We start from the raw sequence: 13,497 nt of genomic DNA on the forward strand, positions 1-13,497 counted from the left end.
TTAACACCGAACATAAAGTTGTTTTTCACACCAGACGCCACCATCTTGCCGGGATACAAACTGCCCTTCACAGATCGTCTGGTGACTGATCGATGTTTACAACTTAGCCAAAGTGGGAAGTTCTTGTGTTGCTTGTGGGGTCGGTTATCCTAGAGTGAGATAAGCACTCTATGAACACCACGTATAAATAGGATTTGTTCAATAATCACTAAATTATTCAGCAAGACGGTGAAAGACGGATAACTTAACGACCTCTCGCAAAGCGCCGTGACCTCAAGCCACAAACAAATTAAGCAGAAATTCCAGCATTTCTTTGATGATGTTGAACCCAACACACAGAATGATGGAACAGAAGCATTGTGCACATTTCTAGCTTTAATGTTATTTTTTTCAGGAAAGATTCAGCTTGTTGGACAAAAACAAAGATGGGAAGTTAAGCCGGAGGGATCTGAAAAAGCTGCAGTACAAGAGGATGCCAATGGAGCATTGTGCAGAGCCGTTTTTCAAGTCAGTCCACAACATTTATGCTCCTCTCAAAGCGCATGCTGTAACACCATTTATCTCTTAAAGACCCTCTCCAGTGAAAATCCTGTTTTTGGTGTTTCTAACATGTTCTTGTAGCATTTTTCTCATGAAGAGACAAATGCAGAGAAAACTAGGATTAAAACTGCATTTCTGAGGATTTCTTTAATCGAACTGTGGTGAATCAGGAGCTCACGAGACTGCTAGAGACTTGAAAGATAAGCCATTTACACAATATGCAAGTTGTTCATGAACAGAGCTTGATCTTGCGCTATTTGTTTATAATTCCTCAGGGATTCATGCGTCAATTACATAATTTTAATGTGGTATGTGCGCCGTATACGCATTCTAAAAGTTATACATGCGTGAAAAGTTTCTTAGACATAAATGTTGATAATTCAAGTAGAGAAAATGGTATGGTCGAGCCGGAGTGGGATTATATAAATTCGCTTCCTTCCACTCCCTTTCAAGCAATCAACTTGTGATTTATTATGTGATTTCATGTATTATTATTACCTGATTGCTTGAAATAAACCATTTCATTCATTCATTCATGAGCATACGTTGAACAGTTGTCGAAAGCAACAAATTTACATATGCATCTAGCAAAAATCATTCACAACTGCACATGATTTTCAAAACAATTGCACATAAACTAGATAAAATACGCATAAATCTCAAACAACCAATGACGGACAATAGAGACACTTTCACACTGGAAAAATGATTTGTTCCGGACGGGATCCACTATCTTTTTCCGGATTGAGTCCTAAACCTTCCGTTTGGTCTGTATTCAGACCGGCGTCCACCAGAGATTTCTGTTCTGGCCTAAACCTTGTAAACAAAACCACATAACTAAAGATCTCTTCACTCATTTGCCAACAGTTAGGGGGTGGGTTTGGAGAGAAAGAGAAATATGGATTGTTCACTTAGTTTAACTTTTTATTTCACTGATAAAATTTGAAAATCTGGTTCAATATTTTTTACTGCTACTTTGGTACGGTGGAAGCATAGGCTCCTGCAAGGCGGTGCTATGGGACGCTACGGCTACAAGGTTATGCTAATAAGTGTCTATGACACATAAATTGTCAGGAAAAAGGTGTGAAAAACAATGTGTATCACATTAAAATTTGTTTTAATGAGCCTCCATTCATCCGGTTGCAACGCTGCTCCATATTTGTCTGTTAAAGACCAGCTACGGTGGCCATTTTGGTTCAGTTATTTTGCTATGTATTCAAAGTAATTTCATAGCAAATTGAAGTTCAGTCCAATTGAGCCGAGACCACCTCGAAAGATTGGTCAGAGAGCGGTTCTTGGTCCCGGACCACGATTTGCTTACATATTCAGACTAAAACTTTGTTCCGGATTATCGTGGGAAGCGAACTCTGGTTCACATAAGCGTATTTAAATGTGTCCAGTCTGAATGAATATCATGCATGTATCACAAAAGAGCAAAATTACATACATGGACAATGTGCAAATTGTACGTTTAATGCGGCCTTTAATTGGGGCTGTTAGCTAGAGAGAGAAAGTATAAACACAGGGATGATGGGAAGTAGGGGCAGGCTTACTCAAAGCCAACAGTTTCGCCTAAAACTGTCATTAAAAAAAAAAAAATCTGGCTAAAACAGCATAATCACAATTGAAAACCCACTGGGAACACTTTACAGCAGATCAAAAAGATGATCAGAGTGAGATTTTAGGTCATTTTGTGTAAAATTATAGAGATCTACATAAAATAAAGCCATGTGATTGCTTTAAATTCCACTCCATCTCAACCCAAACTGGTGAGGGCCAGCATTGCTCATTTGTTCATGTGGCCTTTTCCTCATGTCACATAGGGATTCATGGAGCAAACCTTCTGTCCCTTACAATATGTTGTTCTTTATCTAATCACTCAGGGTTAAAAATGTCCCTCTCCGATCAAGTTGCACCTCCCACCATGCTGCTCTCTCTGCATCCCATCCTCCATACCAGCGTACCCTTCCTGTGTCCTCCTTTAACCTTAACATGAACATGTTTCCTCACCAGTGTGTATCATTTACTCATATTTCAGATTACTTTCCAACAGATACTTTCTTTCTCTCTGTCTTTACCTCTTCTGACATTTTTTCATCCTTCCACGACTCCTCGTTTTTCTATGACATCCATACTCCCCCTCCACCTCCTCTTCCTCTCTGCCATTCTGCAATGACAGTTCTCGCATGCAGGGCTCTCTGAGTGAATGTCAAGCCATTCTCAGCAATATAATGTTTATGACCCACTGCGTCTCCCGCTGCCTGTGGATTAACACAAGCTGAAGGAGTACCCTTCAGAGGTGACACACCACGACGAGCTGAAAGACAACGGTGGCTGGGGAGGGTCTGATTTCAGCACATTTTAATCTGTTTAATGTTTACATCTGTGTGCTGGTGTGTGTTTTAGATTTCTTTTTAAAGTTTGAGGTCATGGTGCCGTTCTGCGTTTGCAGGTCATGTGACCGGAACAAGAACAGGAAGGTGACCCTGAAGGAGTGGACGAACTGCCTGGTGGATCGCTCAGAGGACTGGTTCTATCATTTCATGTGTTAGTTAACACCTTTTTATCCAGAAATGTGCTATAATTAGGCTTGTCAATTCGAAAATTACTCATTAGTAAACATATTCTCTTACTTTTTGACAGAAAAACAATTTAGATTTTAAAGAATTTTGTGTTTTTAGGGATTCAGAGACATCTTTAGAAATATTCTTTCAAAATATTAGCTTGAATAGAGATAGCCTAAAAATAGGAGAAGAACACAAGAATATTTGAGTAAAATATTAAGTAAAAAAGGTTTTTACTTAATAAGAAATAGCAAATCAAAATCCAGAAGAAAGGAATTCCACATTAAAATAGGGAAAAATAAGAAATAAATGTAACTGTTTGATACAATATCTTCAAGTTGAATTTTATACATCTCAATTGCATCGAATTCAGGGGCGGAGATAAAGGAAGCAAAAGGGGCCACTGCAAACACACTTTCCCCCCAAAGTTTTAAAGTCAATTTGTATTATTTTCAATTTGCTTTAGTGCTGACAAATATTAAGGTATAATCAGTAAAAGCTTTAATCATCATTCTAAATGCTGAAAGAGATCAAATCAATAAAAATGTTTAATTTAGTTAAACTCCAAATGTTTTAAAAATTACCATAACATATTAAAACACAGCCCATAAATATATTTAAAGGCGTGTTGCTAATCTACTTAAAATTTTTACATTTGAATACTTTCTCATTCATTTTCTATGGGCCATGTCTTGCTCAATATTCAAAAAACCATAAAGTTTATGAATACAAAGATTATAAGCACTAATTTTCTAAACGAGCTGAACATTTTAATGCTAAGATTACTGAAATCATTAAAAGTGTGATTGAGTTTTTTTGTGCCGAAAAACATCCACAAAGAAGCAGGAGAATCACTAGGGTGTGAATGCTTTCTAAGAATTTACACAAACATTAGTTAAATGTGAACTATTATTTAACAATTTATTTATAACTCATTAACTAACGATTTATTAATGATTTGTTAACTAATAACTAGTTATTATAAAGTGTAAAAAGCTTTATTTATAGATCTTAGCTCTTAATTAGGCCGTGTTGATTTTGGAAAAAAAGGTAGAGAATAAAGTAAAACTAGATTTTTAGCATGACCTGCGATAATACAAGTGTGAATGCTATAAGCTGAATGTAGCCGCTCAAGAATTTGGAGCACTTAGCCGAAAATGCTGAAAGCTTGTTATTAAAATATTAACTAAATGCTATATTAGCCAAAAATGTATAAACATGTCTAAATTAGCCAAAAACTTCTAGCATAATACTAATATGTTAGCTAAACTTTAAATTTGCCAAAAAAAGAAAAGGAAAAAAAACAGGAAATATGTCTAAATTAGTCAAAAACTGCTAGCATAATGCTAAAACATTAGTTAAACTCCATTAGACAAAAAACTGGAACCATGTCTTAATTAGCTAAAACTGCTAGTATAATGCTAAAATGTTAGCTAAAGTCCAAATTAGCCAAAAAACCGGAAACATGTCTAAATTAGTCATAAAACTGCTAGCATAATGCTAAAACATTAGGTAAACTCCATTAGACAAAAAACTGGAACCATGTCTTAATTAGCTAAAACTGCTAGCATAATGCTAAAATGTTAGCTAAAGTCCAAATTAGCCAAAAAACCGGAACCATGTCTAAATTAGCCAAAAAACTGCTTGTATAGCACTAAATGTTACCTAAACTCCAAATTAGCCAAAAAACTGGAAACATGTTTAAATTAGTCATAAAACTGCTAGCATAATGCTAAAACATTAGCTAAACTCCATTAGACAAAAAACTGGAACCATGTCTTAATTAGCTAAAACTGCTAGTATAATGCTAAAATGTTAGCTAAAGTCCAAATTAGCCAAAAAACCGGAACCATGTCGAAATTAGCCAAAAAACTGCTTGTATAGCACTACATGTTAGCTAAAGTCCAAATTAGCCAAAAAAAAAACAAACTAGTTGCTGAACATTTTAAAGTTTGTTTCTAGCTAAAAGTATACGAAAAAGTTTCAATGTGGTTTCAAAATTTCACAAGTTTCAAAGTGCACAGTGTTATTGAAGAATTTTAAGCAATTACTCATTCATTTTGAGGAATATTTTGCTCAATATTTAAAAAACTATAAAGTTTATGAAAACCTAAAGTACAAGCTGTCTTGAAACGAGCTGAACTTATAGTGGGATTGAGTTTTATATATTAAAAAACGTACGGAAAGGAGCAAGAGAATCACACAAATATATTGAATGTCTAAAGGTTAAATCTTTGCTAGTATCAACTTGTCTGCAGTGTGCGTTGTCTAAACATCTAAAGCAGTTATTCTACAGCATTGTCCCACATTCAGCATGAACATTTCGTCTGTTTTCTTCCACAGCGGTGAAAATGGGCTCCCCCAAGCTGTGCATCAAAGGCAGACAAGAGAAGCAGCCATAAACGTCAACTTTTCTCCTCCATCTCTGCGGTGCAGCGAGTTTATGAAATCATTTATTGAATACGGTTGTTGTTCAATGTACATTTATATCTCAAATGGGACAATTAAATGTCTGAGCAGGCTGGCTCCCAATTGCATTTACTGCTAATTACATTTGGTGCAAATATGTTGTAAAAGAGCGGTGGACAAAAGGCAATATTGAAACCAAATGAATGCGGCATGCTTTGAATGACTAATTAAAAGGGAGAATCATAGGAGAGCAGACAGATGGACTGAAACACAGAGGCAGACAAAGTAGTTGGGAAAGAAAGATTACAGAGAGGAGAAATGCTGAGTGGGATGTGATGTCACCGGAGGAGAAAACAAAGGAATGATAAAGGGGTGGAGAAAGTGGAAAAAATGAAGGAGGAAGGGACCGAAAGGAGGGAGAAAGTGTGTTTGTGAAGGCGTAATGCACTGTAAATGGAAGTTGAGAGTAATGGAGTAATGCATAAAAAATGGATCAGAAATGAGGGAAAGATGGAGAACATAGAGTGTGGGGAGGGGAGGGACGGCTGCAAAAGCAGGGGGGGACCGAGGAGAAGATGAAACTCAAGAAAGAAGCACCCGGCTTGATCAGTAAATAAGATCTTAGAGAGTGATGCAAAATAGATGAAACACTTTGCCACTGTCAAACTCAGAAAAAAAAATAAAACCGCGCATAATGCTGGGTTGCTGACTTTTTGAGTGCACGCCATCAATAAAACAGGCAGCTCCTAAAACTCTTGTTGCAATTTATCTATTTGGGTGTTGATGTGGAGGCTTTGATTTCTCCAGGAGGGTGTGCGTGTCCTGCAGAGGACTTCTTAGGGTGGCTGACTAATTAGCCTGCAACTAAAATATGAAGTGTGCAAAAATAAAAAATATTAAAAAGTGTCTACACTTTAGATGTGAGGGAAAGCAGCAGCAGCAAGCAGCATCCTCTCCAAAATGTGCCAAAACAAGATTTTTTATCCTTTAGAAGTTTTGATGAAGTGGAATAGAGAACTGGAGAGATGTTCTATGTTGAAAACAGGAGCGGAACTACTAGGGGGTTAAGGGGGGCTATTAAGAAAAAAATGCCCCCAAATTTTTGAGTCAATGTTAGTCACATTATTAAAAAAAGAAAACAAAAAAAGAAAAATAAATCATCAATACAAGCTTAAAAAAAACGAGTTTTTAACATTTTTTTCCAACATTTTCTCATGATGGAGGATATTTATAAAGAAAATTCAAAATCCAGATTCTGAGTATTTCTTTACTCACATTGTGGTTAATCAGGAGCAGACAAAAAAATGCTGGTTGAACAACTTAGTACACTGAAAAAAAAAAACATTTTTGTAATTGGTTTACTTTCTTTTTCCTCATTGCAACAATCAAAAAATATTAATTTACTCTTAATTTTATAGGTTTCCCATGTGTCTTTGGTATTTTTTACTTTACTATAATGTTAATGATAGCAGGGTACCAAAGTTGATTTATTTTTCATTTCATGAAAGGAGTTACAAGTACAGGTGAATTCACACCAAACGTGATTCGCGCGGTGGAGGCGGCCAGTTTCAATGTTAAGTCAGTGGCACAGAATTGAGGTGATCTGAAGTCCTGCAGCGTGATTTGAGCAAATTGGGTGGCATGACCAAAATTTAACTATCTAAAGTTTGACAGATCAATCAGGAACTCAACTTTGGGCACGTGACGTTTTCAGTGACTCGATTGGTAGAATACTAGTCCAAAGCGAGTGTTTTTGTCTTGAACTTCCATTTATTTGCTTAACCCGCTGGAGCCGCAGGTTTGCAGATTTCATCTGGCTACCTTTGGGCGAAGCCGGGATACACTCTGGACAAATCGCCGGCTTTCGCTCTCGCAGCGGAGCTCACTTGCTCGATATGCGGGCAGACAGACCGCCGCTGCGGGGTGTGGAGGCTGCCTGCTCGCGTCTCATCGAGATGTTAAAAAAGAAAAAGTTCTCCTAATTTTAGATTTCCCACATAGGGTTAATACTAGACAGTGAGCCTTCAAGCTCAGCCACAGAGACACAGAAACACAGCGGAAGCGGCTGTCATACAGACACAGCCCCTGGAGTGAGATAGAAATCCCCAGTACTGGGAATTTTTTTAATAATCACATAAACCCAAACATGGAGACATGATTACTGAGGTTATTGTAGAATTCTTCACAATAAATAAATCTGATCTCTTAACATCATCTGTGTCTTCCACAGATTCTAAGTGAGATATCCACAGACACCTTTCCTTGATTATTCTAAAAACATTGGCTGGTAGCTCCTCCCACCTGTGGCGTCATGCTCAGGCAGGCGGCGAGCAGAAAATTAACTAAATCAATTTGTGTTTATTTGTTTAGTTGTTTTCTACTTGAACGTTCACTACAGGATGTCCTTCACTGCCTGAGCATAATTTTCAGACGACGTTAGTCTCGGTCCCCTGACCCCGACCCCTGACACCCAGTGACGCAAGTTCGAAAAAGAAGAGCTAACCGGAGACCGACAGCAGCAGCTTGCAAAGATACGTTTATAACTCTGAAAAAACAGAGCTAGGTTAAATCACTGTTATATTTTTTTCAGTGTTGCGTACAAACTACAAGCAACAGGCCACAAGCTCCCTCCCCCGTTCCATTTCATTCCATCCATGTCCTAGAAAGTAACAAGTATTTTTAATTTTGGCAAATAAAGGCATAATCCTAATTAAAAGACGACTGGAAAGCCTTTTACAAAAGATGATTGGAGTAGGATTTTAAGCATTGAAAATGCTAAAGATGCACTCTAATGAAAATTTTCTTTTTGTGTTTTTAACATGTTTTTGTAGCATTTTTCTCACACTAGAGTATCTACAGTTGCAAGAGAAAGTAAATACTTTGGGAATACCTCAATGTCTGTATGAAATGGTTTCATTTCAATTTAAATCACGATGGAGTAAAACATTTCCCGCTTAAATCACACCAAAATGTGTTTTCACATTTTTATTAAACACAATTGTGCATCCAGTTTGTGCATAAAACCAAGTAATTCCAAAGGATTCATATATTTTATCCTGTTACTGTATATGAAATAGTTTCCGATAAAAACTGTATTTGAGTATTTCTTAATTCAAATCAGGAGCAGATGAAAACTGGATGCTTGAAAATGCTCAGACTAATAACACCACTACTAAAATGGGCATGTCAAAGTCTTCCTTTTCCACTTGCAGACAAATAGATTTATTAGCGTCTTTATTTTCCTCGTCCGAGCTGGTATCTGGTTGAATTCTGTACAGCCGAATAGTTCCAATATTGCTCGTCATTGTTTTACTATGCTAATGTTAGCTTGCGGTAGTGAGAAGATGTAAGATAGTTTGAGAGAGTGTAAGTAAAGCCTTGATGGGATATTTGCACCCACAACCCAGAATTGTATTTGTAATGAGTTGGAGAAAATATGTCCTAAAAAAAACAAAAAGGGTTTTTGATTTTGGCTAAAAACTGCATAATCATAGTGAAAAGACTACTGGGACTGGTTTTACAAACGTAAAAAATATAGTTGTAGTGGAAATAAAGTTATTTGAAGGACATATTTTGATTTGTAAGGCCCTTCCACTCTGCTGGTCTCATTTGCCGCCCTTCCCAAAGCATTAAATGTCTTATCTCCGCTACTGGTTGAAAGGGAAAGAGGTCCGAGCGATGAAGCAAAGAGGCTAGAAGACATAAAAACAGCCTTGTGAATACTCTACGGATGAAAAGTATGTTTGCTAATGCTGAGTGACCTGCGGAACGGTGAGATGCTGGTTCAGCTATTCACAACTTTCCCTTGTAAACACCTCTCTTGAATTTCTTCCCCTGGGACCGTTGGCTTGATCCAAACTCAAATAAATAACAGGAGTTGTTGGGGCCACCCCTGAAGCTCCGCATAGTCTTCTTCTCCTCACCCTTCTCTCTTTGTGTCCACATACCCTCCCCGCCTTTGTGCGTAGAGATTCCCTCTCATTACTTCTGGACCACCATCTCCACCTCTTTCCATCCCCCTCTCAAACACAGAAAGGGCAGTCGTGGACTGACCTAAGTAATCCTACTTCTCCTCACACACACCCACACGCCCCAAACACACCACATGTCCGTGTGCCACCCTCATCTCCAACCTTGTCGACTCCTCGGCTCCCTTGTTTGGGTGCTATTCAACCATGGGATCTGTGGTGCACTTGCACACATCTCCTCCGGTTTATCGCTCTCAACCGTTTCCACGCACACACTCACACGCTCCCCGGGGACTCTGACAGCACATGAGCAGATGGGCGGTTGTTGATGACATGTTGTTAAAAATAAAGATTCCTTTTAACCCGTTGTCAGGTTGCAGATCCGTCCTCCCTCAAGCCCCTTTTTCTGCAGTTTAATCTCTGTCAGTCTCTTTCCATCGTCTTCTCACACCTTCAAGACGCTTTTCTTTTTTTTCTCCACTCAGATTTCGGTCCATGTAGGCTCTTTGCCAGACATTACTAAACCATCTGAGTGTGCTACAGTGGCACACATGTAGCCCGAGACCCCCCGACCCCCTGAACATGATATTTAATACATGGCTGTCATAAAGACAGTGCATTTCATTATGCATGGCTTGTAAGCGCACATCAATAAAAGATGAAAAGGCCAGTTTTTCAGATTCTTTTCATGCAATTATGCCAATTGAAAGTTTTAGCCTCACTTATATATTTTTTACTGCAAATGGATTTTGCACTCTGACTGAATGTTGGTAAATTATTAAGAGACACAAGATTCTGGGAGTGAGATCAAAAGAAGTATGAAGAATGGTCAACATTAAAATAAGAAACATGTCACTAAAGCCTCATTTCCACTGAGCAGGCCAGACCGGTCCGCTCCTGGCCGGTTTAGAATGGTCCAGTCAGGAATCTTTTCCTAATACAAACTGACTGAAAGACGACAACGGAATGTTTGAGAACATTGGCTCTGGTCTGACGCTTTCTGTTGTCATAATACTTTTCCGGCAATCAATGGGTTTCATTGTTTGACAACAGTACCTCTGCCCTAACAGGTCCGTTCCATTTTTCTATGGACCTACAACCAACAGAGGACTAGAAAATGGTATGGATTAATGGGTCTATTTTACAATGAAAACGCTCAAAATATAATACCGGTCCACACGGGTCAGTGGAGACGAGGCTTTAAAGAACCATTCGGATCACCTTGATAGATAGAAATTTATCTCTGAGTTGTGGGTGGGATTGTTGGCAAGGAGTAAGCCTGCCCTGACTTCCCATCATCCTTTTATTTACACAGTTTCCACTAGCTCACAGCCCCTCACACAGCCAACGTACCATTTCAACAGTAAAATGCACTGAGTAGTATCGGAGCTATGCAGCTGTAAAGTTTTGAGAGAGATAAGATAGGTTGTGGATTGGTCCTACACCAACCCTACAAGCTTTTTGTAACAACATTTTTGTCTTCTCCTGATTCACCATGACTTTAACAAAAAATACTCAGAAAGGAAGTTTTAGTCTTAATTTTCTTTATATATGTCATCTAAAAAATACTACCTTAAAAAAAATCATTGGAGTTGTCTTTAAGCCACTCTCCTTCTAGACCTGATAGATAGAAGTGTGCAGGCTAAGCAATCAAACTCCCCCATAAAAACATGCAAAAACACAACTTATGCTATTTTTGTGCCATCATATTGCAAACAAAATGTCAAGTTTTTAGAAGAAAACTTCATAATTTGCAAATGAAAATATAAAATATTTGCTTTCAAAAATATTTTTGTGTTTGCTGCATAAATGTGTTCAGATGCGTTTTCTGTCATCTCACTTTCTCACTTTTTTTTATTTTGCATTCAAAAAGTTTCAGCTTAGCAAAATAAATGTGCTACACCAAACAACCAATCAGGTGGGTTCATACATGTTACAGTTTATTTTACAGTTTCAAGAGATCCTTGACCATAAATTCACTAATCTGTCTACATAAAACGTAATTGTTGCTTAAAGAAAGTTCTTTAAACCATATTCTTCAAAATGGTTACAAATAATTTTTTTTTTAGCTAAAGAAGCAAAATCGAAGGTCAAAGAACCTGTTCAGCATTTGAACCTCGATGGCAGACACCATTGTTAGATAAATATGGCGACTAAACTGAAACGTATGAACGCAAAATCAAAGATAAGGAGAAATCAAGATGAGAGAGAACGCATCTGAAAACATTTGAGCTGAGAACACAAAAACATTTTTTAACGGCATAAAGACAAAAGCTTTTGGAAGCAAATAATATTTGTATTTGCATATGAAAAAGTTTTACTCTTAAAACTTCACATTTTGTTGGCAATTTAGGAAATGTTGACCTAAAAACTGACTTTTTTGCACTATTAGCACAATACTTACTTCCGACTTATGCACACTTCTATGTAATTTTTTTTTTGTCCAAAAATAACCACCAAACAGGTATTGAAAGTCAGACTTCCATCTTTAATCTCCTTAGACCTGGTGTCCACATGTGTGGATATCAAATTTTGGGTTTATTACCACAGTTGTTTAAGACCTGCTCCAATTAAAATAGTATTTTTTGTGTCATTAACATGTACTTACAGCATTTTTCTCACAGTAGAGGACCAATATAATAGAAATTATGATTAAACTACATTTCTGATTATTTCTTAAAGATGAGCTTTCAACACTTGTGCTGTGGCGAATGGGGATTCTAGATTGATCCAATACAGTTCGTTGTTATGCTAGCTTGAGGCTATAAGCACGCTTGTGAGCGTGTAAACAGCGACAGGGTAGGGGGGCTCTTTGTCAGCAGTCCCACAAACAAACCAGAATTGTATTTTTAATGAGCTACTGGTGCTGTGCGTAAAATATTTCTTAAAAAAAGACAAAGGGTTTTTGATTTTGGCTAAAAACGTTATAATCATTATTAATGGTAACAATTTTAGGACAGAAAAAATATGGTTGGACCCAGCTTAACTGGAGTCCTGTGACTGTGTTTAAAGGGTTAGCTCATATATTAGCTCGGGTCTTAAGAGGTTAAGAACTTATTTTGGACCGAAAAATTAATAATATTGGAATCCAGTGGCAGCAAAGATCTCTGACTCCAAAAATGATAAGTTGTGGATATAGAAGTGATACAACAGTTGATAGGGCTCAGTTCCACTATTTTTTCACTCTTTTCTAAATCCACAATGCTGGCAGATATGGCCAAAAAAATTGAAGAGGGAGAGGGGGTGGGTCTCTCAAACTCCGGTGTGGTCAGACAATATTCCCTCTGGGTGGAGTGGGTCCCATTCAGAGCGACCTCAATAGCTCTACAACCAAGTGCAAAGTGAAAGAGTGAGAAAAGGCCCCATCACAAAATGGAAAATGGGGAGCTAGCTCACAGCTCTTTCTTTTTTTCTTTTTCTGATGATATTGAGTGAAGAGCTCAGAAGAGAGGAGCGGGGTGCGCAAGTCCCACCATTGTGTGGAGATGACAGGGCCGGGAGGGACCGGAAAAACCTCAGATGTGAATCCCTCCGTTCCTGAGAGACCTGTGCTTGACCCATAGGTTGAGGACAAGGAAGCCTTAAATGTGGCTGTCCTGTTCACGGACTTTAAATATCCCGCAAGTTTCCAGTCCATTACGTCGTGCCTTCGGCAAAGTGGCGGGGTGCAGGTTTCTAATTTCAGCTTTGTGGAAAAGGGGGATTTACTCTGAAACTCAGCTCCATGCAGCAAACGTTATCTACTGAGAACAAAACAAACCCTTCAGTGTTAAATTGCACTGTGGTTTATTTGTATGTATATATATCCAGGAAATTCAAATCTCTGAAATAAATCACAACACCAAACAATGGAACATCTCTTAAAACTTAAATGAAAACTGTATTTTTGGTGTAAACATGTTCTTGTAGCATTTTGTTTTTACAAAAAATAAGCTTAAAAACGCGTTTTTGGGTATTTCTTTATACAAACGTGAATCAGGAGTAGATGAAAAAAATGCCATTTGAAAATGAGGTAA

General features: G+C 37.9%; 1 protein-coding gene across 5 annotated transcripts in view; it reads left to right on the plus strand.

Moving 5' to 3' along the window:
* Positions 1 to 6,647, plus strand: part of LOC112161921 (SPARC) — a 95,710-nt gene extending 89,063 nt beyond the window's left edge. For all 5 annotated transcript variants that reach the window (XM_024297470.2, XM_036215387.1, XM_036215386.1 and 2 more), the window contains 3 exons: positions 395 to 507; positions 2,993 to 3,087; positions 5,448 to 6,647. In XM_024297470.2, coding sequence (XP_024153238.1) covers positions 395 to 507; positions 2,993 to 3,087; positions 5,448 to 5,506 — 267 coding nt within the window. In that variant the 3' untranslated portion in view covers positions 5,507 to 6,647. The remainder of the gene's footprint in view (positions 1 to 394; positions 508 to 2,992; positions 3,088 to 5,447) is intronic.
* The last annotated feature ends 6,850 nt before the right edge of the window (positions 6,648 to 13,497 follow it).

The sequence above is a fragment of the Oryzias melastigma genome, linkage group LG15, assembly GCF_002922805.2.
Source record: "Oryzias melastigma strain HK-1 linkage group LG15, ASM292280v2, whole genome shotgun sequence".
Classification (NCBI taxonomy): domain Eukaryota; kingdom Metazoa; phylum Chordata; class Actinopteri; order Beloniformes; family Adrianichthyidae; genus Oryzias; species Oryzias melastigma.